A 26,574-nucleotide genomic window follows, 5' to 3' on the forward strand; every position below is an offset into this window, starting at 1 on the left:
CAAGACGTTGATGAAAGAATGAATGAGTGAATGAACAAATTTAAAAAAATGAGTTTTATTCTATTTTATTTTATTTTTTTAAATGTAAGAGTTTTAGACAAGAATAGTGAAATCTCTGTTCCGCCCAGTGGGGTTTTGTTGAGAGCCAGTTGGACAGATGGATGCCTGTCTCTTGCAGAATGACCCAAGCAGCCTCCCCCCTCCCATCCACTTATCCACCCATTTACCCATCCATCCACCCATCCAGATATGACCAACCCTGAGAAGCTCTAAGGGGAGCGTGGGTTAGCATGAGCACTGGCAGCTCTGCTGCAGGGTAGAGATTCCAGCACCCTGGGAGCCAGTAGAGCCCCAAATAGGGGAAGGACATGAGGCTGGGTGATGGGGAGGAGCTGCAATGTGGGAGAAGGTGGGCATTTCAGGTGGAGAGAGCCACATGGGCAATGGCTGGGAAGTGGGACAATCCAGGAAGAAAGCAGAGTGGTCATCTAGGCCTGAGTGGAGAGCTGTCAAGGGGCCTGATTGGGATACCGAAAAATTACACTTCCTCACATTTCCCTGTCCAGAATTTTCACTGCAGCAGAGATTTTCCTTTGCGGGGTCACACATGGTCTTCTTCATCCTCACTGCAACACCCTTCTGCTCCCTATGAAACCCCAAGCAAAACCCTTCTGTCTGAGCTTCAGTCTCCACATCTGTTCAATGGGTGGACCAGACTCATTGGCTTCCAAGCACCCATCCGGCTCTGACATTCAAGGCTATTACATTCACTCATTCCTCACTCAATATTAATTAAGTATTTATCATTAATATTTATGTGCCAGGCCCTCTGCTCGGCATGGAGACTCAGGGGTGGAAAAAGAAGACAGACCCCTATGATAATCCTCATATCTGATATCTAGTAAGCACTGAGCATAGGCACCACTCACCACTCTTAATGCTTACAGCCCTTGGAGGGGTGTTATCATTATCCTATTTTAAAGGGGGGAAAATGAGACTTGGAGAGGGAAGGACTTCATGGCCCATGGCTAGTGGAGCCTGCCTGGGTAGCCTACTCTCAACTACTAGATTATTCTGCATCTGAGTTCTGTATTTCTGTAGAACTTCCATTCTAGGAGGCTTATTAGAGAGATGAGGAAACCGAGGCCCAGAGGTGCTGAGGGCCTTTTGAAGTTTTACTGTCTTCAACCCAGGCAGCCTTGGTGAGGGTCCAGTTCCTCCTTGACCTAGGTTCACATTGCTTTTTTCAGCCCTAGAGAGTAGCTCTCTGGGCAAGGTTGACATGGCTCAGGGCCCTGGCTCCCAGGAAGGGCAAGGCCAGCCACAGAGACAAGGCCACTTTTACACCCACATTTGGGATAAAAATAGCATGAGAGTCTCTTTAAGTTTTCTCACTAAATATTGGTGAGCTACAAGGAAACAAATGTCTGGTACTAATTTAAGAAATTTCCCTTTACTGCACCCTGCGTCTGTGTCCCGAGCTGACACCAAGCCCTCCCCAAAATGAAGGCCAAGGCCACTAGAGCCCTCCACAATCCAGACCCAGCATCCACCCCTTGCCTGGCCCTACATTTAGCCCTGTCCTTGACCCTCACACTCTGTAAGCCAGACGTACTGAACTTCTCAAGCCCCCGGTTTTGCATGTGCTGTGGCCTCTTCCTGAACACTCCTCCCTGCCTTCTCTTCTGGAAAATCTTGTTTGTTCTTCTCCACCCAGTTCAAACTATACCTCCTTTAACCACCCCACCCCACCCCCACCCAAGAGCCACCGTTGCCATGGCACTTCCACATACCTCTCTGCTCAGAGAGGTGGCATAAGGTGGTTTAAGAGCATAGACGGGAAGCTGGACTGCTTGGGTTCCAATCCTGTCTCTACCCCTTGTTAGTTGCTGCCTGAGCATCAGTTTTCTTATCTGTGAAATGGGAGTAATGATAGCATTCCCTCCCCTGGGTTTGTTGTGGGGCTAAGATGATTTATATACACGACATTTAGAATAGTACCTTGCATCATTAAGCCCTATGTAAGTCTTAGCTATTGTCCTAATATTTTTTTTATCATCTCTCAGTGGACATGCCACAGGACTTGGAGGCTTCCCTGTGCCTGCCTGCCACCGACACCCCCACCTCAGCCCCATCCAACAGCAGCTGCTCAGGCTACACGGAGGTCCAGCATCTGACCATGGTGGGGATAATGTTCATGGCCCAGACCCTGCTTGGTGTGGGCAGTGTGCCCATTCAGCCCTTTGGCATCTCCTACATTGATGACTTTGCCCACAACAGCAACTCGCCCCTCTACCTTGGTGAGGACTCATCCCCACCTTGGGCTCTGAGGGAGGGCCAGGTTCACATAGGAGGACAAGAGGCCCAAGTCGAGCTGAGCTGAGACCCTGACCTCTGCACCATGTGATCAATAAGGTCTGGAGAAGCCCTGGAAAACTACTTGGGCCTGGCCAGGGGAGATGGTCTGCTCTTGCCCACTGGAGACTGGGCAGACAGTGACCTGTGGAGGGAAGTTGGGTCAGAGGGGCCTAACCCAGGCTTCCTATTGCAGGGATCCTGTTTGCAGTGACCACGATGGGGCCAGGCATGGCCTATGGGCTGGGCAGCCTCATGCTGCGCCTTTACGTGGACATTGACCGAATGCCAGAAGGTGAGCCTCAGAGCACACAGCTGTCTCCAGGGGCACGCAGACACAGCTGACTGACCATTGGTCTCATAGGAGATACTGAGCCAGGGTCCCAGGTTCAAACCCCAACAATCCCACTGACCTTGGACATGATGACTCTTAACCTCTCTGAGCCTCAGCTTTCTCATCTTTGAGATACTCTCTGTCCTGACCCCATCCAAAAGCTGCAGTCAGAATGCAGTGAGATGGTAGAGATAAGCTATAAGGTGTCATTGGATGGGGAGTTGTGGTTGTTGCCTCTATTGTTACGAATTTTCACCTAGTTCCACCTCTGAGCTCCCTTAGCCCCAGCTTAGATACACTGTGGGGCAGACAAAGCCACTACTCTCTTGTCCTGTAGGGCACCCCCATCTTTATAGGCAACAAGCCCCAGGTGAAACAGGGAGGACACTGGCATGCTGAACAGAACTTCAGAGTAGGACTCAGCTACCCTGGGCCCATCTCGGTTGGGAAATCTACTGGGTGACCTCTGAAGACCCGTCTAGTTCTGACCATCTCATAGCCTGGCAACCTGTGCCAAGGGCACCATTTGGGGAACAGAAATCTCTGGTCCAGGTAGTGGTGAGGGTGGGCCAAGGAGTGGGACCAAAGTTTGGTCTGAAGGCAGCCAGGAGGGAGGAGTGTTGGAGGTCCCTGAGCTCTGGCGCCTGGTGGGAGTGGGAGTGGATTCTTTTTAGACCAGGTCACTGTGGCATCTCATCTGCCCACCAAGCAGCCTGAGCCTCCAGTTCTGCCCTCTGTCTCCTGCTGCTCAGATGTCCAATCCTTCACCGGGAGATTTTCCAGCAAGCCCTAGAAGCCTCCGGTGACACATGTATGGAGAGATGGACATGCAGACAGTATTTCTTGTTCTTTGGCTTTTGCCCAAGAGTACCTCTAGTCAAGACAAGTCTAGGCAGCTCTGAACAAGAGTCACTAGGGATAGCCCTACCCTACCTCCCTTCCTTCTAGAAAGCTGGGCTCAGGAGCCAAATGTGGGCTCTGGTTGCAACTCCTGTCTCCCTTGATGGAATAGTCCTGAAGAGTCAGGGAGTCAGTTTCCCACACACACTCCAGCTCAGGAGAAAGGAGTATGCTTCTGGCTCTGTTGACATCATCCTGGCAGCTGTGGCACCTCCACAGGCAGATGTGGCATTCCTGTGGTCCAATGTGCCACCTCCAGGATCCTTCTTTCTCACTGGGGGATTTCATGGGTTGGGCAGATCATGTCCACCACAGGCACAGACTGGTATGTGAGAAGCAGAGGATTTGAGGAGACACATGGCTCCATCCTGAGGCTCCAGCCTCTCTCCAGCCTGGCACAGAAGCCAGGGGAATAATAAGTGGAGGAGGGAATCAGTTCAACAGCCAACTCCACCCCCAGCTTTACAGATACATTTGTTGAGTGCTGAGTGCGTACTCTGGCCCTTGTCCAGGAGGAGCTCAGAATTAAGCACCTGAGAACCAGCTCCATTCAGGTTGGTGTCATTACTGATTTGTATTGTTATAAAGTACTTGCAGATGCTTTGGCAATTGAAGGAGGAGGCACCCAACTCAGTCCTGGGGTCAAGAGATTTGATGGGAGATGTGGGTCCTCCAGGCAGGAGGTGGTACATATGGGATAATCTTCTCCTAATTACACCTGGAGGGGAATCAAGATCACCTAGGGAACTTGTAAAAGGTACAGATTCCTTGGCCACCTTCCCATCCCATCCCATCCTGTGGAAGTTCGAAGTTGGTGTTGAGTAAGGCCAGCTATTTTGACAAGCACCCCTAGTGATTTTAATCATTACACAGGTCTGAGAACCACAAGTGTCGTCCTAAGCATTAGTTTAATGATAATAATAACTGCAATAGTAACAGTAAACAAAAAGAAAACACTTATACAGACATTCTGTGTTCCAGCACTATTCTAAGTACTTTACATGTATTAGCTTCTATGAGTCTCACAACAACCCTATCATGTAGGTTACCGCTAATTTCAGTATTTTACAGAGGAAGAAACTGAGGCACAAAGAAGTTAAGTATCTTGCCCAAGGTTATGTTAGTAATGGAATTCAGCCCCAGGAGTGCAGTTCCAAAGTCCATGACCTTGACCATGACACACATTGTCTTAGTAGTTGAAAAAGTTGAGGCCCAGAAAGGGTCAGGGACTTGCTCAGTGTCACATACATAACTGGCAGGGCCACAACTGGAACTTAGGTCCCCTGTCTTCCAGCCCAGGTCACCTCCTGTCTCAGAGGTCAGTCCCAGGGTGGTGGCCAAGAAGTGACAGCCCATCCTGACCCTAACATCACCATGGTCTTCTCTTCCAGGTGGCATCAGCCTGACCTCAAAGGACCCCCGATGGGTGGGTGCCTGGTGGCTGGGCTTCCTCATCTCTGCTGGTGCAGTGGCCCTGGCTGCCATCCCCTACTTCTTCTTTCCCAAGGAGATGCCCAAGGAGGGGCATGAGCTTCACTTCTGGCGAAAGGGCTTGGCAGTTTCAGAAGCACCTGTCAACAAAGTAAGCCCCCTCCACACCACATCCTAGTCTAGGCTTCAGCCCTCATCCACATGTCCTCCTTTATAGCATTAAACTTCATCCCTCTGGGCACTGGACTTCACAGCTTACAAAGCCATTCCTGTCCTGGCTCCATCACATACCCCACAACGTCCTTGCACAGTGAATATTTCCTGCCCCTTTCCATGGCTGAGGAGATCAAGGGGCAGAGATGGAAGTGACCTGCCCAAGATCACAAGGCCAGCACAGACAGTGCTGGGACCAGAACCCAAGCCTGTCTGAGCCCATGCCCCTTGCTCTAATCATCACCCTCCTGTCTCATGCTTGTCACTTAAAGTGCTTGGTAGATTCTGAACGTGCTATGAAAATGTTGAGAACTGGGAGGCGGTGGAGGGTGTGCAAGAGGGTCTGGGAAGACTTCTCTGAAGAGAAGGGAGCTGGGCTTTGAAGGACATGTAGAAGCTCAGAAAGGACAGGGAGGGGCCTTCTAGTGTGGAAACAGCCTGGGCAAAGGATTTGGCTGTAGAAATTAACCTGGTCTTTCCAGGGACAGTGAGGGGACATACATGTATTGAGTGCCTCCTGGGGCCAGGCATCAGGCTAGACACGGGCTCAACACGTGGTCTTCACCCTTAAAACAGGCATACCCTGGTCAGGACAGAGACTCTTTGACAAGTAACAACTGGCCAGGTACTTCAGGGGGGTCTCGCTGAATCCCTCTGCTCGGCTCATGGGGCAAGTGGTCTTCCCTCAGAAGAGGACACTGAGGCCCAGAAGTTGCAAGGATGCCCCCAAGGTCACAGCTGGTAGAAGAAGGCGGGACCATGTGAACCACTGGGCAGGAGAGATGATTTCAGGCCAAGGGCCTCTAAGTTTTCCAGGGACCCATAAAAACATGAAGCCTGAAAAACAGTAAATTGGGTCTAAAATACAAAAGAAAATGACAAAATAGAAATGTCTTATTAATGTCAGCTTCAGTAATTTTTTGTATATTTTTTGAAGTATATATATTTTTATTGAAGTATAGTCAATTTACAATATTGTGTCATTTCTGGTGTACAGCATAATGCTTCAGTCATACATGAACATACATATATTCATTTTCATATTCTTTTTCACCATAGGTTACTACAAGACATTGAATATAGTCCCCTGTGCTATACAGTATGAACTTGTTGTTAGCTTCATTAATTTTTCTTTAATAATTAACACACATTTCATCACATTCTGGTATTTGTACCTTAGATTTTCTTTTTCCCCATACATGGGAGTGTAAAGGAAAAAAACTCCTGTATTTCTCCTTTACCCACACACACAATACTTCTGTGACCAGATGTGTGAGGTTATTCCCACACTGGTCAATCCTCTGTGACATCTACTGGGTGTCCTACAACTTGACTCCGTCTTGACACTATCTACCTGGAGACAGCATCAGATCCCACAGGTTAAGGGCTCAGTCCCACAAGACTGCTCCCATTGCAGATCCAAGTCACAAGTAGGAGGTCCAAGGTAACCCACAATTTCTGTCTGACTTGACCACAAATTGGAGATTCCCACAACCCCCTCCTTGGATCTGACTATTTGCTAGAATGGCTCACAGAACTTGGAGAAACACTTACTTACGTTTACCAGTTTACTACACAATGAAGGGTACAATAAAGGATACAGATGAACAGCCGGATGAAGAGATGCATAAGGCAAGGTCTGGAGGGTGCAGAGCACAGGAACTTCTGTTCCTGTGGAGCTGGGGTGCATCACCCACCCAGCACATGGATGTGTTCACCAACCTGGAAGCTCCCCAAACCTCATACTATTGGGAGTTTTATGGAGGCCTCATCCTGCAGGCATGTTTGATTATTAACTCCATTTTTGGCCCCTCTCCCCTCTCTGTAGAATTGGGGGCAGGGGGATAAAAGTTCCAAGCTTCCAATCATGGCTTGGGCTTTCTGGTGACCAGCCTCATCTAGGAGCCTACCAGAGTTACCTCATTAAAACAAAAGATGTCCTTATCACTCAGGAAATTCCAAGGGATTTAGGTGCTTAGTGTCAGATGCTCTTACCACTCAGGAAATTACAAAGATTTCAAGAGCCCTGTGTCAGGAACGGGAGTCAAAAACTAAATATTAGAACAAAAGATTCTCCTACCACCGTTATTTACAAGAGTTTTAGAAGCTCTGTGCCAGGAATCAGAATATATATATATATATATTCTTATTATTCTACAGGGAGGTAATTGTTGAGAAATTATAAACAATTATAAATTAAGGAACTTGGTTGTTGTTAAGTTGCTAATTCTAATTTCAAAGGGACAATTTATATATTGTCAAATATTTTGTAGCAAGAATAATTCTATTTAATGTGGCAGTTTGGTTCATTTGAATATGTTTGCCACAATGTGAGATAGGGCCTCATTATAGCAAGAAAGTTTGGGCCTAAGAGGAAGAACTGAAAATGTCTCTGCCTAGAAAAGCTGGGACTTGAACCTGAGTCTGTCTGACCCAGCTGCCCTGCAAACCTACCACTCCATCCCCCACCCCCTGATGCAACAGAGGTTGTATACATGGGGCCAAGGAGACCAAAAAATGATGTTGGGATAGCCAGCTGGGGCCAGAACATGAAAAGCCTTGCCTGCCAAGTTCAAGAGCAGTGGGTAGCCCTGGAAGGAGGGTAAGTAGGGAGTCCTGTGGCTTTATCACCAGGTGGTAGGCACAGAAAGGATTGCAAGGGACAGGAGAGTGCAAAGAGCAGCTGGGAACAGGGTGATTGATGTGACAGCTGTGGCATTGGTTAGTGCACTGACAGTCAGGCAGGGTATGGGAGTAGGTCCAAGAACCATACAAGAGGGGACCTGCACAGAACCGGGTCTTGCTCTGCTGTGGGATGGGCATCCCAGAGACAGTGAAGGGCTGGGCTGTTGCTGCCTCAGAGGCAGGGGAGGGACCAGTTTCAGGGGAAGAAGACTGCTTGGAACCACAGATGGTCCTTCCCAATTCTGCCTAGCTCAGGCCAAGTTATGAATGAGAGGGAATTCCTGGAACTTGAGGAAGAGTTCTTAGAAGTGGGGGTGATCATAGAGGGAGGGAAGAAACTAGATTGCTAGTTACGGGTAATCTTTAAGTTGGTTCCTAAATTTGAACAGAGAAGGGCTCAGTCCCATACTTGGGCTATGGGGTGGAATAGGTAGAGGAAACAAGGGTGAGGGTTCAATCCCCAGTACCTCCACTAAAAATAAACAAATAAATAGATAGATAGATAAATAAATAGGTAGATAGATAGATAGATAGATAGATAGATAGATAGATAGATAGATAGATAAATAAATAAATAAATAAATAAATAAATAAATAAATAAATAAATAAATAAATAAATAAATAAAATTACCTTCCCCACACACACACAAAAAGGAAAAAAAGCAAAAGAAAGAAACAAGGGTGAGACTTGGCTATTGCTGGACTCAGTCACATGTCAGTCATATGACCTTGAGCAAGTCACTTCCCCACTCTGTTGTGTTGTGTAAGATGCTGGGGTTAGATTCCTGGAGCAATATTCTCTGTGCCTCAGATTCTGAGAATGCACGATTCCTTGAGTCTAAGCTGCTGTGATGCAGAGATTCAGATTTTAAGAGCTGTGTCTCTGTGATGCCTTGAAACCCTGGCTCCCCAGCTGTGAACCTGTCTGGCTGTCTGGATTCATTCTGTCAGTGCATCAGGGATGGGGGGAGTGGGGAGGGAAGGGGGTGAGAGGTTCTTAAAAAAGAATCCAAGGCTGGGAACATGATGATCTGCTTCCAGCAGCTCTCAGGCAATAAATATTGATGTGGGAAGAACTGTTCCCCTGCCTCCTGAGGCTGCCTTGGCTGGGTCTGTTTGCAGTTGCTTGGGCTGACCCAGCCCACTCAGGCCACTGATGGAGAGGTGGATGGACCAGGTGGAAGAGCCCAATTAGGCAAAATCAGCAACCAGAAAGTCCAGGTCCTCAAACATGGGATATGTATCTTCTGGAGGGACTGGGACTAGGCAGAGGAAGAAAGAGAAGGGGGGACTATTTCTGAAGTCCCTTCAAGCTCCCCTCCCAGGCTCAGGGGTCTGCTAAATACCCTCCTAGAATTAAATGCAGCTTTTACTGGTATCCAGGAGAAGTTCTCTGGCCTCAGTCTCTCTGTCTGTACAATGGGTAGAGGATTAGACAAGGTCTCCCAGCTCTGACAGGTTCAATGATGCCTCCTCTAAATGGCTCCCTGTCTCTGGAGCAATACATGAGCACTTTCATAGGGGCACAGAGGGGTGCATCCCACAGCCCCTACCCCAAGGAGCTCTCAGGTAGTGAAGGAAGGCCAGACAGACTGAGAATGGCTGAACGACAGCTCACTTTTCCCCCCTGGCCAGTGCTTTTTCTCTACCTGGGTGGAGGGGAGCATTAACAGTCTCTACAGATAAGACTATGAGATGGGGGATGGGGGAGGCCATACCAGGCCTGGGAGGGGCAGGAGCTCTGCTTCCCTGCCTTTAGCTCTGTCCATGTATCTGTAACATCAGAGCTCAGGTGGCCATCCTGACATCTTTCTAGAAGTGAATCAGGGTGGGCCTCATCTCTGTCTAGGCCTCAGTCTCCCACAATCAGCCAGTTTTTAAGGTCCTATCAAGTCCTAGGACTCCTGTCAGATGGCTCTGCGGACTGCAGAGCCCAGGGAATAAAGATGGTCTCCTAAGGGCTGCCTCGCAGGTCATCGGGCCCAACTTATCCTTGTGGCTGTAAGATCCCATTCAGCCAGCAGCCTTCCTGTGTTCCCTGAGCCCTAAGGTCCTTCTGAGCTGCTGCCCTCGGGGCTGGGCCAGGGGCTGAGAAGGGCCTTGTCCATGGAGATCCCTTGTCCCTGCCCAGCCTCTGAGCACCACTGGCCTCTCGTATTTCCCAGGAGCCTCCACATTTGTTGTTCTGGGGCATTTCCCAGAGTCTGGGATTCTAAGATTACATGGTTTTAAAGTTCTGTGTGTCTAGTAGTTAAAGATTCTCAAGTATTTGTGTTCTTTCATTCTTAAGATTCTATGCCTCAAATGCCTCTGTCTCCCAAAATTCATGTTTTTTTTAAAATAATATCACTTTATTTTTATTTTATATATTTATTTTGGTAGGGGAGAGGTAATTAGGTTTTTTTTTTTTAATGGAGGTTCTAGGGATTGAACCCAGGATCTTATGCATGCCAGGCACGCACCCTACCACTAAGCCATACTTCCCCGGCAAAATTCATGTTTCTAAATGGCTACAATTTTGACCCAAGAGTCTAAGAGTTTATGAAATCCATTGTCTCCCAGTCATTAACCTCAGTGTGCTACTGTAGTGGGGCAGGGGGGTGATGTTCAGGGATGGAGACAGGAGTCAGCAATGGCAATGGCCCTTAAAACCCAGGACTTAGGGCCAGACCATTGGGGTCTGCCCAGCCAGGAGGCTCCTGCTCCCCTGGGATTCTGTGTTTCCACTGCAGCCTTGCGAGGTCTGAGGTGACTTGGATCTTCCTTGTGCCTGGTGTCTCTCCCTTGCTGGCACTGTCTCCAGACCCTTCCTGGCCGGCTTGGGAACCCTCTTGTGTCCTTCCCCATCCCTGGTGACCCAGGCTTTGTGACTCCGTCCTCACACCACTTTAGCTCTTTAAGGTAGGAGGACTTGTGTGATCATCCAGTTCAACCCCCACTCCAACTTACAGAGGGACTGAAGCCCAGAGAGGATCAAGGCTGTACTCAGAGTTTGGCCAGCACCAGCTCCCCCTGCGCCAGTCTGTACCAGGCCAGGTCTTGGCCCTAAAGGGCTGGAAAGAGCCTTCCTCTCCCTGGCCTGGTACAAATCAGAGCCCCTTCAACACTGTGGCTATAGGGCATTTTGGGGTGATCTGCTCAAGTGATTTTCAAACTGCACCCCATAGAACCCCAAGGATGCCACCACAGGGAGATTGAGGAGAGGTGTCCCCCAGCAGGACACCCTCCCCTGCCCCCACACATTTCAAACAGATCAGTTCTACTTTAAGTGTTTTTATACCAGTCTTTTGAGTAAAATTTCAATTAGGAAAAGGGTTCTGTTGCTAAAAACAGTTTTGGCTTTTGTTTTTTGTTTTCTTTTTTATTGAAATATAGTTGATTTACAATGTGTTTCTGGTGTATAGCAAAGTGATTCAGTTATACATATATACACTCTTTTTCAGATTCTTTTCCATTATAAGTTATTATAAAGTATTGAATATAGTTCCCTGCACTATACAGTAGGACTTTTTTGTTTGTTTTTCATTTTTTAATTTTTATTGAAGTGCAGTTGATTTACAATGTTAGTTTCAGGTGTACAGCAAAGTGATTTAGTATACATATACATATATTTTCCAGATTCTTTTCCATTACAGCTTAATACAGTAGGTCCTTGTTGTTTATTTTATATATAGTAGAGTGTATCTGATAATCCCAAACTGCTAATCTATCTCTCCCCCGCCTTTCCCCTTTGGTAACCCTAAATTTGTTTTCTATGTCTGTGAGTCTATTTCTGTTTTGTAAATAAGTTCATTTGTATCATTTTTTTAGAGTCCACATATAAGTGATATTGTGTAATATTTGTCTTTCTCTGACTTCCTTCACTTAGTATGATAATCTCTAGGTCCATCCATGTTGCTGCAAATGGCATTATTTCATTCTTTTTTTATGGTTGAGTAACATTCTATTTTATATATATATATATATATTATATTATATATATATATATAATATATAATATAATATATTATATTATATATATTATATATATATATATATATATATATTCCACAACTTCTTTATTCAGTCATCTGTTAATGGACATTTAGGTGGCTTCCATATCTTAGCTATTATAAATACTGCTGCTGTGAGCATTGGGGTGCATGTATCTTTTCGAGTTAGAGTTTTTGTCTTTTCCAGATATATGCCCAGGAGTAGGATTGCTGGATCATACAGTTTTTTAAGGAACCTCCATACTGTTCTCCATAGTGGCTATACCAATTTACAGTCCCACCAACAGTGTAGGAGGGTTTCCTTAAAAGTCAGTTTTAAAAACACTGATCTAGTTCAACACCATCATTTGACAGAGGAGGAGACTGAGGCTAAAGAAGAGAAGTGATCATGCAAGCATTTCCTCAGTGTCTGAGGCATCCCTCAGTGGCAGGGAGGAAGGCCAATAGCATGCTGGCCCAGGTGTGACTCCTGACTTTGCCACTTACTAAGTCTCAAATCCGTAAAATGGGTATAACCCTACCATCTACATCTTGGGGATTTTGTAAGAAAGAAATGAGCTGAAGTGGTGAGGTGGGTGGTTCAATACCTGACATGCAGGCTCATTAACCAGAAGAGCTTGTTCTTAGCACGGATCAAGCTTAAGAGGAAAAATAATGGGAACCTTACCTTTTTTCTTTTTAGGTGCTTTTTTATATCCTGCTTCCACTATATTCTATAAAAGTTTTGAGGTAGCTCACACCGAACATATTCAGTACTACTAAGACAGTGGGAAATTAGGCCAACATGTATTACTCTAAGCTGTTTGTATTAATTTGTTCATTTAATCCCCACAACCCACCTATGAAATAAGTTCAGTTATTACCACCGTTTTACACCCGAGGGACCGAGTTACAGAGAGATTAAAAAACCTGGTAGAATGACTAGTGAATGGTGGAGCTGGGATTCAGGCCTAGGAAGAGCCATTGTAGGGCCTGTGCTGAGTCACTCAATCCAGACCCAGAAACAGGAAGATAGAAATAACAGCAAAAGGTTATCAGAACGAGAGAGAGAACAGAGATAAACTCCTTATTTGGTCCTCAGCTTTCTGGTAGCCAAACGGAACAGAGGCATGGCCCCTTGCAAGAGTCCCATTGTAAGAGAGCCAAAAGCACATCGCATCCCTCACAGAAGCTCAGAAGTCCAGGAACTCTGCTAGAAAACACGCTCTCCCTGCAGTAGGGGATAGGAAGTTAAGCAGATAATCCCATCCCTCTGGCTGCCTCCTGTGGCCATATATGATGGAAGCTGAGGGCTGGCAGAGAGTTCCACGTTACCCACCAGCGGCAGTGCTGGCTCTGTGGGGCTGAGGTCACACACAGCCTTTGCCCAGAGCTTCGAGGAACTCAGCTTCCTCTGAGGACAGATCCCGGATCCCTGGAGGTCTGGCAGGCAGTGGGGCCTTCTGTGGACCACACACAGCATCTTGGGTCCTGAAGGCTGCAGCAGTCAGCACACAGCCCCAAAGGGGAAGTTTTAACCAGCTTCCTCAGCCCAGACCTGCTGACCTGGGCAAACCACAGCCCAGATGGTTTGAACTCTGAGGCAAAGTCTGAGCAGAAGCACTATGTTTCCTGTTTCTGGAGCCTGCTATTAGTCAGGAGTCCTCAAAACAGATGTGAGGGGAGAGGCGGAAACTGCTGGAGAACACAGAGACAAAGGTTAGAGAAAGTCAGTTCTCCCAGCACCCACAGGAGAAAGCCCAAGGCCCTCAGTCCGGCCCTCCTGACTGCCCGGTTCCTGCCCTGAGAGGCTCTTGGCTGTAGTCAGGTTGGTTCCTACCCAACCCCCTGCACCCAACACGCCTCTTCCCGCCATCACTCTTCTGCTGGTACTATGCCCCTGCTTCAAATAACCTCTCCCTTTCTGTCTATCCAACCCCAAAATCCTAAACTTCACTTCTCCCTGGTTGTCCTCCTGACGCCTGCCCCTGAAAGTCTGTCCCTCTCTTCCCATCACCAAACCCCAGAGGGCAAGGTGGGCGCAGGGGAGTGATAATAGAGCCTGCTCTGCCAGTTACTCCCTGGGTAACACTTCCCCTTTGGGGACCTCAGTTTCCTCCACTGTGAAATAGGTGCAATAATAATCCCCACACCAGACTGTTGTGGAAATTAATTGACAGGGTGGATGAGAAAGTGCAGTGTAGACCACATAGGGTTATAACATGTGGCAGCAGATGACATTGTGGTTGTTTTTATTGTTTACTTGAGGACAAGGAACCCCAGGCAAGGAACTCATAAGATGTTGCCTATCTGAAGGGTGAGCCTGCCACTCCCTGATAAGAAACCTGGGAAGTTGTTAATCTATCCTCGCCCTTCCTACTTTCGTTCCTGGGACAGCAACCCTCTCCACTGGGGACCCAGCACCTTCCCACATGGCCCTCCCACCGCTTGGCTAGGACTGAGAATGGAGTAAGGAGATTCTTTAATTCTCCTTAAGGCAGCATATCCAAAAGAAATTTCATGTGAGTCACAAATGTCATTCTAAATGGTCTAGTAGCCACATTCAGAAGTAAAAGAAATTAATTTTAATAATATATTTTCTTTAACCCACACATTTAAAATATCCTCATTTTGGTATATTGTAAATATAAAAAACTAATCATGAGATGTTTTCTGTTCTTTTTTTCCCCCACACTAAATCCTTGAAACACAATGTGTATTTTACACTTACGGCACATCTCAGTTAGGACCAGCCGTAGTTCAGTGCTCCGTGGCCACATATGGCTGGTGGCTGCTGTATCAGACAGCACAGCTCTAAGATATAAATGAGTAATAGACCCACGGCACCTCACCCAGAGAAATAAGACTCAGATTTCAGGTCCCTTCACATCACACCACTAAAGTGCCTCCTAATTCTGCCAGTCCTGCACCTCTGACTCACAGGGTTTAGTGGATAAAGCATGAGTTTTCTCCTTGGGTAGGCTTGAGCTCAGATCTTAGTTCTGCCTCTTTCTAGTTGTGTGATATTGAGTAAGTTTCCTAACCTCGCAACTTATTTGCTCCCACATGGTGTGTAAGCCTCCTTTGTTTGCAGGTCTCCAGTGAGGATGGAGCTGGAGCCACCAGCCCACATTTCAGGAGGCTCAGCACTCCTGTAGTCTCCACTCTGAGGTCCCTGGGGACCACTCAGTGTGGACTCTTTGCCCTCCTTGAACCGGCAGCTGTCTCAGAGCTTGCTGCCAGCACAATAGCATCTCCTGTTGATGTTCTCATTTCTCTTCCAAGAGCCTGGAATTGCCTGCAGCCACTGCCTGTTGGAACTGTCTCTCGCACTCCTTTTTTTCATAGATATTTATCAGACATCCAGTTTTGCTCCAGGCCCTGTGCTGGGCACCAAAGTTTTGACAGAGAACAAGGTAAGCATGGCCCCTGCTTTTGCAGAACTCAGCGTTCAGCAGGGGAGAGACCATGAACAAGATTTGACTCAGACCTAAGTGTGTGTAAGATAGTTAGTTCTTCATTTTCTCTGAAAGTTAATTTAACTTCTACTCTGAATGCCCATTCTGCTGGATCAGCAAGAAATTTAACTTCAGCCTTTCTCAGGGATCCCCCACCAAAGTGAAGCAAAGGTCCTAAGGTCTTACACACTGCCTAGAATCAAGGGAGGTCCCACCCCACCCCCACCCCCACTCCGCAATCAGCAGGCATCAGCCTCACTCCAGCCTGACCCTCATGGTCCCCCTTAACATACTTAAAGCTGAGGACCTCGGTGTGACTGAGAAATGGGAGCCCAGCCTCCCTAGGTCCCTAGGCTCCCTAGGTCAGCCTGCAGCCTGCCCCTCAGAGATGAAGCTGCTTCCTTGGGTTCTATCTCAGAGGCTTATGTGGCTCCCTGCTGCTCACAGAATCTACAGACTGCTGAGGGGGAGCCTACCCCCAAACTGGTCTCTGTTTTCAGTTGTAGGAGAATCCATTTCTCTTCTCATTCTCAGAGATCTCTCTCTCTCCTCATACCTCCCACAACACCCAATATAATCTCTCAATTAAGTCAGGCCTTGGAAACAAAAGCTAGGAAGGAAATTCTTGCAACTGTTGGGGTTGGAGAGGTTCCTGTCTTGTCGCAGAAAGAATTCAGAGACAAGACATGGAGGTTAAGAAAGCAAAGCAAGGATTTATTAAGGGATAGGTAGTACGCTCTCAAGGGAAGAGCGGGCAGACCCAGGCGGGTGGCTGCCCCAAGTTTCCTTGGCAAGCTCCTTATATAAGTGTAGAATATTCATTGGTGGGGAGGGGTTTGGGGTCCTCTTTCCTGATCCTCATCCCTGCTCCACCTTCCCAGGTGGGGAGGAGGGATTATTCATGCTTATTTAGTCTTTATCGGGAAGTTAGATGAGGTCATAATGATCAAAAGGTTACATTCAGATGGTTGGGATTCCTGTCCTGTCCCACCCTTCTGCCTCCAGGACACTTATCAACCCAGAAGGTATGGTTTTTCAATCAGTCCAGAGGATCCTGTTTTTCTTGGTCTGTCCCAGGACCCCCGCTATTTATAGGATGTATGGTTTTCTGCCATTTGCCCATGTCCTCTTTTCTCTGCTCATATCTAGCTACCTGCCAGCTCTAACACAACCATGACTATTTTCTGCCCATACAAACCTCCTCTGAGACCAGGAAACCCAAGAACCCATTACCTGCTGGAATAAACGTAGAGAGGAGGAGGGGAGAAGCCCTCGGGGGACAAACACACTTGAACTGATGTTTGAATGAATTTCTCTGCTGAATTCCCAGTCTTGAGCCAGCCCACTGGGAGCGAGGTGGAGGAAGCTTGGAACAGGGCACTCCCAGGGGTAGGGGCTGGCATGGAGTCTCTGAAATGTGAGGAAATTCAGTATTTGCTCCCTTAACATTTTTTTTTTAAAAGACGGGAGAGGAAAGAGAAGGTATCAGACACTGACCAGAGAGTGAAGTCTGTAGGGGCCTCACAGAGGCTCCATGGGAGAGAAGAGGCAGAACCAGAGACCCCAGATGAGTTCTCCAGCTCAACTCACCCTTCCCCAGGGCATCTAGCACCCAGACTAGGGGGAAGCTAGCCTGCGCTTGCATGCTTCTAGATATGAGGAACTCACTTCTTCCCAGGGCAGCCTCGTCCAAACTGCTTATCACACTGGGCCTCAGTCTTCCTCCATGAAACTTGCTGCTTCTAATCCTGGTCTCAGGCTCCACAGGAAAATGTAGTAAAATCAGACCCTATTTGATCACTTTTGTTCAAATGACCCTGTACCAGCAGCAACTTCTCTAAGACATAGTTCCTCATCTAAAAAATGTGCACATTAGTAGTACTGCCTAAAAACACTGTTGTGTCAGAGCAAGGCATGTAGAATGCCCAGCACTCCGTGGCTTTGGTTCCCCCTTCCCTTAGGGTGAACCAGCCAAGCGTACACAGGCCCTGGACTCAAGCTGTCTGGGTTCAAACCTAGCCAGATCACTCACTAGTTGTATGACAAGGCAAATTACTTCATCTCTCTGTGTCTCAGTTTTATCCCCTGAAAAATAGGGATTATAATGGTACTGACTTTAGAAGGTTGCTGTGAGATTTCAATGAGTTAATGGATTTGTCATTAAAATAGCACTGGGCTGGTAGTAAGTGCTTAGTAACTATTAATCATTATTTATCATTATTTCCTTTCCTCGATGATACAATCAGAAGACCGTGATTGTGTCATCCCAAGTCTTCTCACACAGGCCATCCTCACCCAGGTGGAGGGACACACTCCAGAGTGGTCATGAGCTTCCTCATGGTGTGGGCACAGAGCTGAACAATACTCTCTGGGTGTGGCCTGATTCAGCCAAAGGAGGAAGGGGCTGTTGCCTCTTGCCTCCCCTGACCTAGTCCCATTCCTGTCACAGTGGACAGTATAGAACAGGATGGATGCTGGAGGCCCCTGCTTTTGGTGACTCTCCAGGTGATGACAGCCATGAGTGATGTAATAACTGAAGATACTGGTGTGGCAATAACTTCAGCTAGAGATTGGTGATGCTGATGGTGGTGGAGACAGTGGTAGGGATAATGATGTCAGAGGCTTTGATAATGATATTAGTGATCCTGATAGTGATGTTGTTGCTGGTGATTCTGAAGGGTCAAGTGACAGTGATGATGATGATTGTGCCGGTATTTAGAGACAACAATATTAGTGAGGACAATATTAGTTGTTTATGCATGATGATATTGGTGACGTAAATGAGGGTGGTATCTAAGGTGATAGGAATGATGATGATGGCGGTTGTGGTGGGAATTTTCATGGTAATGTTGGTGATTATTACAATGTTAATAATGCTGATGACGAAGTTCAATCATGGAATTTCATCCAGTCTTTCAAAACCACTTATTAATACCTACAGGGCCAAGAACAAATAGGACACAGCTGGCCCCTATTGTTCCTGAAGAGGTGACAGACCCCCACCCTCTCCTCTCCCAGAGTTCCCTTCTCCAGCTCACAGCATCTCTGAGCAGAAAGCCTGGCATCCAGCTGACTGCCCCTGGCTGTGTGTCTTCCCAGGGTGAAGACTCCTCCTCTGAGCAGAACTCTGGGGAGAACCCAGAGAAGGATGGCCTGGCCCAGATTGCCCCAGACCTGACTGTGACCCAGTTCATTAAAGGTAGGTGAGCTCAGGCCAGAGGTGAGGCCAGAGGGACATTTGAGAATGTCTGTGGGAGAAACCTTGTGCTGAGCTAAGGGAAGCTCCTGTCTAATGGAGAAGACCTCCTCTGAGCTAGAGACAGCCCTGGAGTTTCTCTTCAGGCATCCCTATCTAAGCGAAAGGCATAGCCCTGCCCTCCAGGAATTTTCCATCTGTTCTAGGGACAGGTTGCAGATGCTGAAAAGATAAAGAATGGGGACAAAATGCACTGCAGTGATTAGCACAAGAGAATGGGAAGGAAACAGTCCATGATATGGAGCCTTCTGGAGTCAGGCAGCCAGAGGCACAGGAATGCAGGGTGGGGTGAGGAGTGGGGTGAATAGAAGAGGGAATGGCCTTTACACCAGAAGTCAGGAAAACCCCCAACAACTCCTGGCCTGGCCCCGACCTCCCTGGATGAACTTGGGCAAGTCCCTGCCCCTCTCTTGGCCTCACCTGTACAATAAGGACACCTGCACAGCTTGAACCAAGCCCAGGCTACTCCTGGCCAGGACAGCTCACGGAGGGAGAGAAGCTGGAGCAGCTTCCTGGGGTGAAGGTTTGGCGTCCGTCACACCTCTCCACTCCCAGTGTCAGCTGAATGCACTGCGTGAAGCAAGGGACTAGGGTCAGGAGACAGTTTTGGGACGTGAAGAAGGGGGAATTCCACAGCCCCAGCTCCAAGCCACCCTGCCTGGACTCTTTGTTTTTATTTCCTGGCTCCCAAGGAAACCATTCTTGGCCAGGACCAGGGAGCTAGGGAACCAGCTGGCTTGGCTCTGGCCCTGTTCTGAGGACAGAGAGAAATCTTCTGTGACAGAGGCCCAGGTCCTGCTGCTGCAGGAACAGAAGGGATCTGCCCCCACCACTCAGCCTAGAGGACCCCAGGGCCGTCTCTCCCCACCAGCCCAGCCTGGCAGTGGTTTGCTTCTCTGATGCCCCGTCTTAGAAAGGCCTTTGCTCCTCTCTCCCTAACACCTTAGGTCTAACTTCCATCTCACCTCCTCAGAGCAGAAACATGTCTTTCTCTTGTCGTTAGCGAGGAGAGAATCGCACATGTCAGAACAAAGCCTTCTTGGCCATTACCTTGGCTGCCCCTGCTGATGAAGGCCCTGAAGCCCAGAGTTCAGGACTTATCCAATGTCATGTGCCTTTCAGTTTAGCAGACTTGCAACAAGGGAGACCTGTACACAGCAGGATAGGCGACGGCTTCAAAGCTAGAGCCATCACTTCTATTTCTGTCTCCTTGCTTTTGCCTCGGCTCTGTCTCTACTAGGAATTCCTTCTCTTCCACCTCTCCAGATCCTCCCATTCTTCAGGCCCTACCTCTGTCCTACCTCCAGGAAGCTGCCCAGCACCAGGCCTCCTCAGGTTTCACCTTCTCTGGAGGCTTTAGATTCTGCCCCAACACTTTGCTGTTTCATCATCTATTAGTCTGTATGTCCATTCATTCGTTCTCTCATTCACTGCATAAATATTTATTGAGTGCCTGCTATACCCTGGACTCTGGAGATTCAGCAATTAACATAAGAGACAAAAACCCCTTCTCTAAATGGAGCTTACATCCTGGTGGGGTGACAATAAAATGGCTAAATGTGTAAAATGCATGGTATGTTAGGTAAAGTGCTATGGAGAAACATAAACTAGGAATGGGGAGATCCGGGAGTGGTTGATGTCCCATATTAGGGGCACAGAAGGGAAGACAAAGGGCTGGGTTGGCTTGGGAAGAGCTACGGCAAGACAGGATGGAAAGGGCTGAGTGGGGAAAAAAATGAAATGGTAAGTAGAAGAAATGAAAAGAGATAGGATGGGATGAATGGAATAGAATCAAATATAATGGTATGGAATCGCATTTTGAATAGAATTGAATGGAAAGAAAAGCAATTGAATAAAATGCAATCCAACTCAATGGAATGAAATGCAACCAAATTTCAAAAATGGAATAGAATTCAATGGAAAGGAGTCAAAAGTAATGGGATGGACCTAATGGAATGAGATGGGATGGAAGGAACGAAACAGTTTAAACTGAACGGAGCAGGATGGGACGGAAACACATGGCATGGCCAGCCTGCCCACTCTGACCTTCTCCCCACTCACCCCAACAGTTTTCCCCAGAGTGCTGCTGCGGACCCTGCGTCACCCTATCTTCCTACTGGTGGTCCTGTCCCAGGTGTGCATGTCATCCATGGTGGCAGGCATGGCCACTTTTCTGCCCAAGTTCCTGGAGCGCCAGTTCTCCATCACAGCATCATATGCCAACCTGCTCATAGGCTGCCTCACCATCCCACTGGCCATCGTGGGCATTGTGGTGGGGGGCATCCTGGTCAAGCGCCTCCGCTTGGGCCCCATGCGCTGTGGCACCCTTTGCCTGCTGGGGACGCTGTCCGGCCTACTTTTCAGCCTGCCCCTCTTCTTCATGGGCTGCTCTACCCACCAGATTGCAGGCATCTACCACCAGCCTGAGTGAGTATGTGTGAGAGTATACCAGCATAAGCACGGGGGAGGGTGGGACACGGAGGTGTGGTCCAGTAAGGCCAGGTCAGTGGGGCACCCTCGACCTCAGATCTCCCCTCCCCTCCTCTCCCCGACTGGCTCAGTTGTGAGCAGTGGAACTTCTCTCTTGAAGGCTCCAGTGAAGGTGTCAGGCACCCCTAGAAGGGGTAGCGATGGAACTTCACAGGCATGATAGCTCAGGCCTGGGGAGGGGTAGAGGCTGAGGCAGGGCAAGGCCACTTGTGTGGATGGCATCTCCAGAGTGGTCAGGCCCTGTGGGCCTAGAGCAGATGGGGCAGGGGTTTTGTCCCCAGGCAGAGGAAAGGCCTGCCCAGGAGGGAGCAAGCTATCCGTCCCTGGGGGGTGAGGGTGAGAGAAGGGGCGAACAGGGTCCAGAAGGAATGCTGCACAGGGGACTTACGTCCTGGAAGGGGTTGGCCTTGAGACCTCGGAGATTCTTTGTCCTTAGAGCCTGGGAGCTAAAATTCTGTTCTACGACCCTAAAATTCTAGAGTTCTTTTTCTACGTCTGTGGGGCAGCACCTGCCTACACCTTCCAGGAGGAAAGCCTCTGATGCCTATCTCCCTTTTCCTTCTTTCCCCCCAACCCCCCACAGACATAGACCTTCTCCCCTTGGGAGCCGTTCTGGAGAGAATGTTGCAAGTTCTATTGCTGCCTCTTCTCCAGAATGATTTCATTTTTCCTAGGAACTTCTCCAGGCTTAGGCTGGCCCAACACACAGCTAGAATCCTCCAACTTTCTCTTCCTTCCTCTCCCTCAGTATCTCGTCCCTCCACCCAGGTGCCAACTTTCCACACCTGGGTCTCCTTCTGTTTGACTACGGAGGGCCTCAGTCCAGAAATGTTCAGCCCTTGCCCACTGTGTCCCAGGTCCCACCTCACTGACCTCTCCCCCATCTCCCTTCCCTCTTCCCTCCTCCCTTGTCCCTTCTCTTTTTCCCAAAGGTCTAGGGCAGGGCCATCTGTCTGAAGAGCCCCTCTCTAGGCACAGAGGTGGGGCTTCAGCCAGGCCCTCATGAAGCCCCTGGTCTCAGGAGGGAAAAAGGGCCTTCAGGTGATTTGGAGAGTAAAAAGTAAATGAATATTTTACCAAAATTTTTAAAGAAGGTAAATGGGAAAAAGTCAGTCTACTTCACATGCCCCATTTCTCTATTCTGCCTCTCACCTTGACCCTGACATCTCATATCACCCATGTTCTCAACTATATTCTTGCGATTTATTCACTGAGCTTTGGGTTCTAATTCACTGAAGAAGCCTTTGGGGGCCAGCTGAGCAAATTCAGGAGAACTTCTCATACTCCAGCACAACTAGTGGTGTGGACAGCTGCCAAGGACCGAAGGTCTCCCACACACCCGCTCCTCTCGTATTGCGTTTCACTGAACCCTTGCAGGATCTTGGGGATGGGTCCTACCATTATCCCCACTTCACAGATGAGGAGAGCAAGGCTCAGAGAGGTGAAGTTGCCTCTCTTCTGATCTCCTGCCCCTGTGCACCCCATCTTGCCCTGGCCAACTAGAAGGGGCACTCCTGGGACCGGGGGGCAGGCCCTTGGGAGGGAGTTGGGTGGGACTAAAATGTGCCCTGGACAGTGAACAGGGTAGCGAGAGTGAGAGAGAGGTCATGAGACTACAGGATGGTGATGGCAAGGGGGACCGGCCTAGCTGACAGATGGAGAAACTGAGAGGGGCAGAGAGGGGCAGGATCAGGTTGGAGATCCCACAGCTATTCAGGTACCCTGACTGGGTCCCACACATATAGCTCGAATTTTCTAAGAAAAAGAAGCAATCCAGCTAATTGAGAAAAAAGCACTTTTCATCTGAGACTAAATTTGGGGAAGAATTTATCTTATGTTCCCTAAAAAAAGGAGCAAAGATGTTTGCAGAAGCAGCTTAAAGACTTGTAGGCTTTTGGGGCTGGAAGAGCCTCTGGTCCAGACTCGACTCCCCACCTCTCCCATTGGAGGCCTCCTGCAGCTTCTAGCCCATCTCCCTGTTCCATTGGAAAGGGCTCACCACTGCATGTCATGGAGCAGCTCTGACAGTGAAAAACCTCTGTGTGGAGCTGAAATCTCTGGCTATTGCTCTCGGGGGTGGGGAGATGGGCTGCAGGGCTGAGGTGGCCCCAGCTTGTGGCCTGAGGGAGGGAGAGCCAGGCCAACCCTGCTGGCCTTCTTTCCCATAGTGCCCAGCCTGGGCTGGAGCTATTTCCAGGCTGCATGGAGCCCTGTTCCTGCCCATCAGATGACTTTAACCCTGTCTGCGACACCAGCACCGGTGTGGAGTACCTCACACCCTGCCACGCTGGCTGCACAAGGGTAGTCCAGGAGGCTCCGGACAAACGCCAGGTGGGTCAGGCCTCTGGCTGCTCCCTCTGCCTCCCATGGGCTCTGCACTGTCCATCTCTGTGTGCCTGTCACACTCTCCACCTCTGAATGTTCTCACTCTCTGGCTCTTCTCTCTGTTGTCTGTCTTCTTCTGTTTGCAGATGTAGGATGTTATTCTTTCAATAAGCTTTCATTTCCAGCCTGGGTCCAGCCATGTGCCAGGTCTCAGAGCACAGAGGTGAGCCAGATCTGGCTTGAGCTGTCTGTGCAGGGGAGATGCAAAAGTAAATAACTCAGGAATTCCAGGGGCAGGAGAAGTATAGACAAGGATGGAAGGAGATACAGCCCATCTGGGAGGGTCCCAGAAGTCTTCTCAGGACGTGGCATTTGTGCTAGATCTTCAAGGATGATCAGGGAAACTAAGGAAGGGTTTCCAGGCAATGGGGGCTGGGGGTGGGGGTAGGGAAACAGAAGCAGAGATTCCGGAAGCAAGCACATCACATGGCATGCACACACATGCACACACACACACACACGTAAGTACAGTGTTTCAAGAAACTGCAAAGAACTTATTGGAGCAGAAAAAAAGTTTCATGGAGAGTAAGCAAGGCCCAGACAGGGAAGGGCCTTGAATGCTAGGCTGTGAGTGGGGACTTCATCCAAGGAGTAATGGGGAGACTTGGGTGGGTTTTAAGCAGGGGAGTGACTAGGTCAGATCTGTGTTTGATCACATTTGAGGCCACAGTGTGGAGGAAAGTGAACAGAACACAGTCCAGGAGACAAGAAAACCAGTGGGGAGGCTGATGCAATGAACCCATTCAGACAGTCAATCAGTCAGTCAATAAACCTTCATGGTGCCCCTCCTTTGTGCCAGGGCCTGTGCTAGGGGCTGAGGACAAACCCAGAGCCAAGGGGCCTTGCCCTCAGGGAACTCACAGGTGGAGAAAGAGGGCAGCAGCAGTGTGTTCTATGTGTATCTTAGAAAGGCCACCAAGACCAGCTGACTCCCCCTCCCCTCTCTCCGCATTGACCCCAAAGGACAAGTGGGGACAGGACTCACCTTCCTTAGGCCCCAAGGCTGGAGTAAAGCATATGTGTGAGGGTGTGGTGTCAGGTTAGTAGTTATGACGCCTCCTTCTCTCCAGAGTCTCGCACCCCATCACACGGAACCCCTGCTGTTGTGTCCTGCTGGGCATCAGCATCTAAGCCCAAGACTCCTGCATGGAGAGACCTGGGCCCCAGTGGCTGGCACAGAGTAAAGCACCTGGTTGATGGTGCTTCAGAAGCCAGCCAGGTGCCACCTGAGCTGTGTAAACTGTTTGCATTTGGAATAATTGTAATCCTGGGTTTTCCGGCCTCCTAGTACTCACTGTTCTGACCTGGTTTGAGTTCCCTGAGACCCTGGCAGCTGGGGAAGGATCCCCAAGAGGACAGTGAACTCTTGCTGATATAGGTCCCTGAGCGCTGAGGCCAGGCCACCTGGTTCAAATCCCTATTCAGCCTCTAACTGACTCTGTTACTTTAGGTAAAATATTTCATCTGTGTCTCCGTTTCCTGGTCTGTGAAATGGAGGTGATGGTATTGAGTACCTACTATATACCAGGCACTGTGCTAAATGCTTTACCTAGATAAATTCATTAAATAGTAAGTGAAGATCCACATGACAAAATTCACGAAAAGCACTTAGCACGTGCCTGGGAAATATTAAGCATGGATTAATACACACTCCTATTATGCCCATTATACAGATGGGAAATGGAGGCCCAGGAGAGGACCAAGCATTGTACAAAGTCTTAATGCCAGAGCTAGAACTAGAACCCAGTGCTCTGGCCTCCAAGCCTGGTCCCTTCTCCAGAGCATCCTCAGAGGTTGTGTTGGGTATCGTGTTTGAAGGAGGGTGCAGCTGAGTCCTGGTCAGCACTCAGGAACTGTCACCTTGGCCTGGAATTGTTTCTTGGCTAGCCTGCCTCCTCAGGCCAGCTGCAAGCTCCTCAGCCCAGGGCTGGGTCATCAGTGTCCAGCACAGCTGTGCTCAGTAACTGTTTATGAAGTAAAGGACCAGGGGAAAGATGGGGAGAGGTGGACGGCTGCTGGCATCTAGAGCTCAGGGGGTAGGAATGAGTCCCCATAGAGAGTAAGAATCAGAGGCAGCTGGACAGATTGAAGGCATTCGTAAGAAGAACTTCCTGCCATGGAATTAGATAAATATGAATGAAGGGCTGGGAAAACTTCAAGAGAAAGGCCTCTAGTTTTGTGTCCCTCCCAGCAACCTTCTGCCTCTCAGAAAAAGAACAGGATATTTCTCTTCCAGTCACCTTGCCTTGGCATATTTCTCCACATACCTGTCCCTCTATTGTATCTCCAGCCCAGTGGGTTGCTCAGCCTGGAGTGAAGGTCCACATGGTGTGTGCTCAGGAGGGCATGCACATATGACAGCATAACCTTGTCATGCAGTGAACGGAGCATCCAGGCACCCAAGCTGGAATTCTAGGCCTCCAGTCTCTGTCTCTCTCTCTCTCTATCTCTCTTCCTCTCTGTCTCTCTCTCTCTCACCTTGTCCCAATTCTACCTTCTAAATATCTCTCAAATCAAAACCCTCCCTGACTCCCTACCTCTTAATGGACCTCCCCCATGAGATCCATCCTCTTGTAGCAGCCAGAGTAGCATTTGTACTATCAGGTCTTGTCTCTCCCAAGCTTACAATCTTTCTGAGGCTCCTGGCATCTGCCTCAGGGTTTACCAGCGCTTCTCACATTGGAAAGAGTCTGAGGCCATCAGGGCTGGAGGTTAAAGGCCCAGAGGGTTCCAGCTGCCTGGAGCCAGCCAGGTGACGGCTAAGAGCTGATGCGATCCCTGCACAGGTGGTCTCCCAGCTGAGGCCAGGGGCCCCTAGGGCACGCTGGTTGGGAAACTGATCTATGGGGCAGAAAAGAAAAGCCAGGGCTTCCTTCCTGTCAGTCGCCTCAGGGCACTGTTGGTCCAAACCAATTCTGACAGAATCTGGAGGTTTTCCAGGCCACCTGGGGGGAGTGGGAATTCAGGCTGCAATCAAATACACCCCTACACCAGCCTGGGGACATTCCCTTGCTGTTTGGAAAGGGGTTAGCTTTTCCTCATACTTCATTCAGGCTTTGGAAGGGTCCCAGTTTTCTGGGGGTCTCCCATCAGAC

The 26,574-nt window shown here is 48.8% G+C and overlaps 1 protein-coding gene across 5 annotated transcripts in view; it reads left to right on the top strand.

The window, feature by feature from the left end:
* SLCO2B1 (solute carrier organic anion transporter family member 2B1) overlaps nt 1-26,574 on the top strand; it is a 48,987-nt gene that overhangs the window by 15,987 nt on the left and 6,426 nt on the right. For 4 of the 5 annotated variants that reach the window (XM_010973144.3, XM_045508773.2, XM_045508774.2 and 1 more), the window contains exons 5-10: nt 2,067-2,300; nt 2,552-2,650; nt 4,981-5,171; nt 18,448-18,547; nt 20,674-21,031; nt 23,263-23,425. In XM_010973144.3, coding sequence (XP_010971446.2) covers nt 2,067-2,300; nt 2,552-2,650; nt 4,981-5,171; nt 18,448-18,547; nt 20,674-21,031; nt 23,263-23,425 — 1,145 coding nt within the window. The remainder of the gene's footprint in view (nt 1-2,066; nt 2,301-2,551; nt 2,651-4,980; nt 5,172-18,447; nt 18,548-20,673; nt 21,032-23,262; nt 23,426-26,574) is intronic. The other variant, XM_045508775.2, reaches the window with a different exon arrangement.

Source organism: Camelus bactrianus, chromosome 10 (genome assembly GCF_048773025.1).
Source record: "Camelus bactrianus isolate YW-2024 breed Bactrian camel chromosome 10, ASM4877302v1, whole genome shotgun sequence".
Taxonomy (NCBI): domain Eukaryota; kingdom Metazoa; phylum Chordata; class Mammalia; order Artiodactyla; family Camelidae; genus Camelus; species Camelus bactrianus.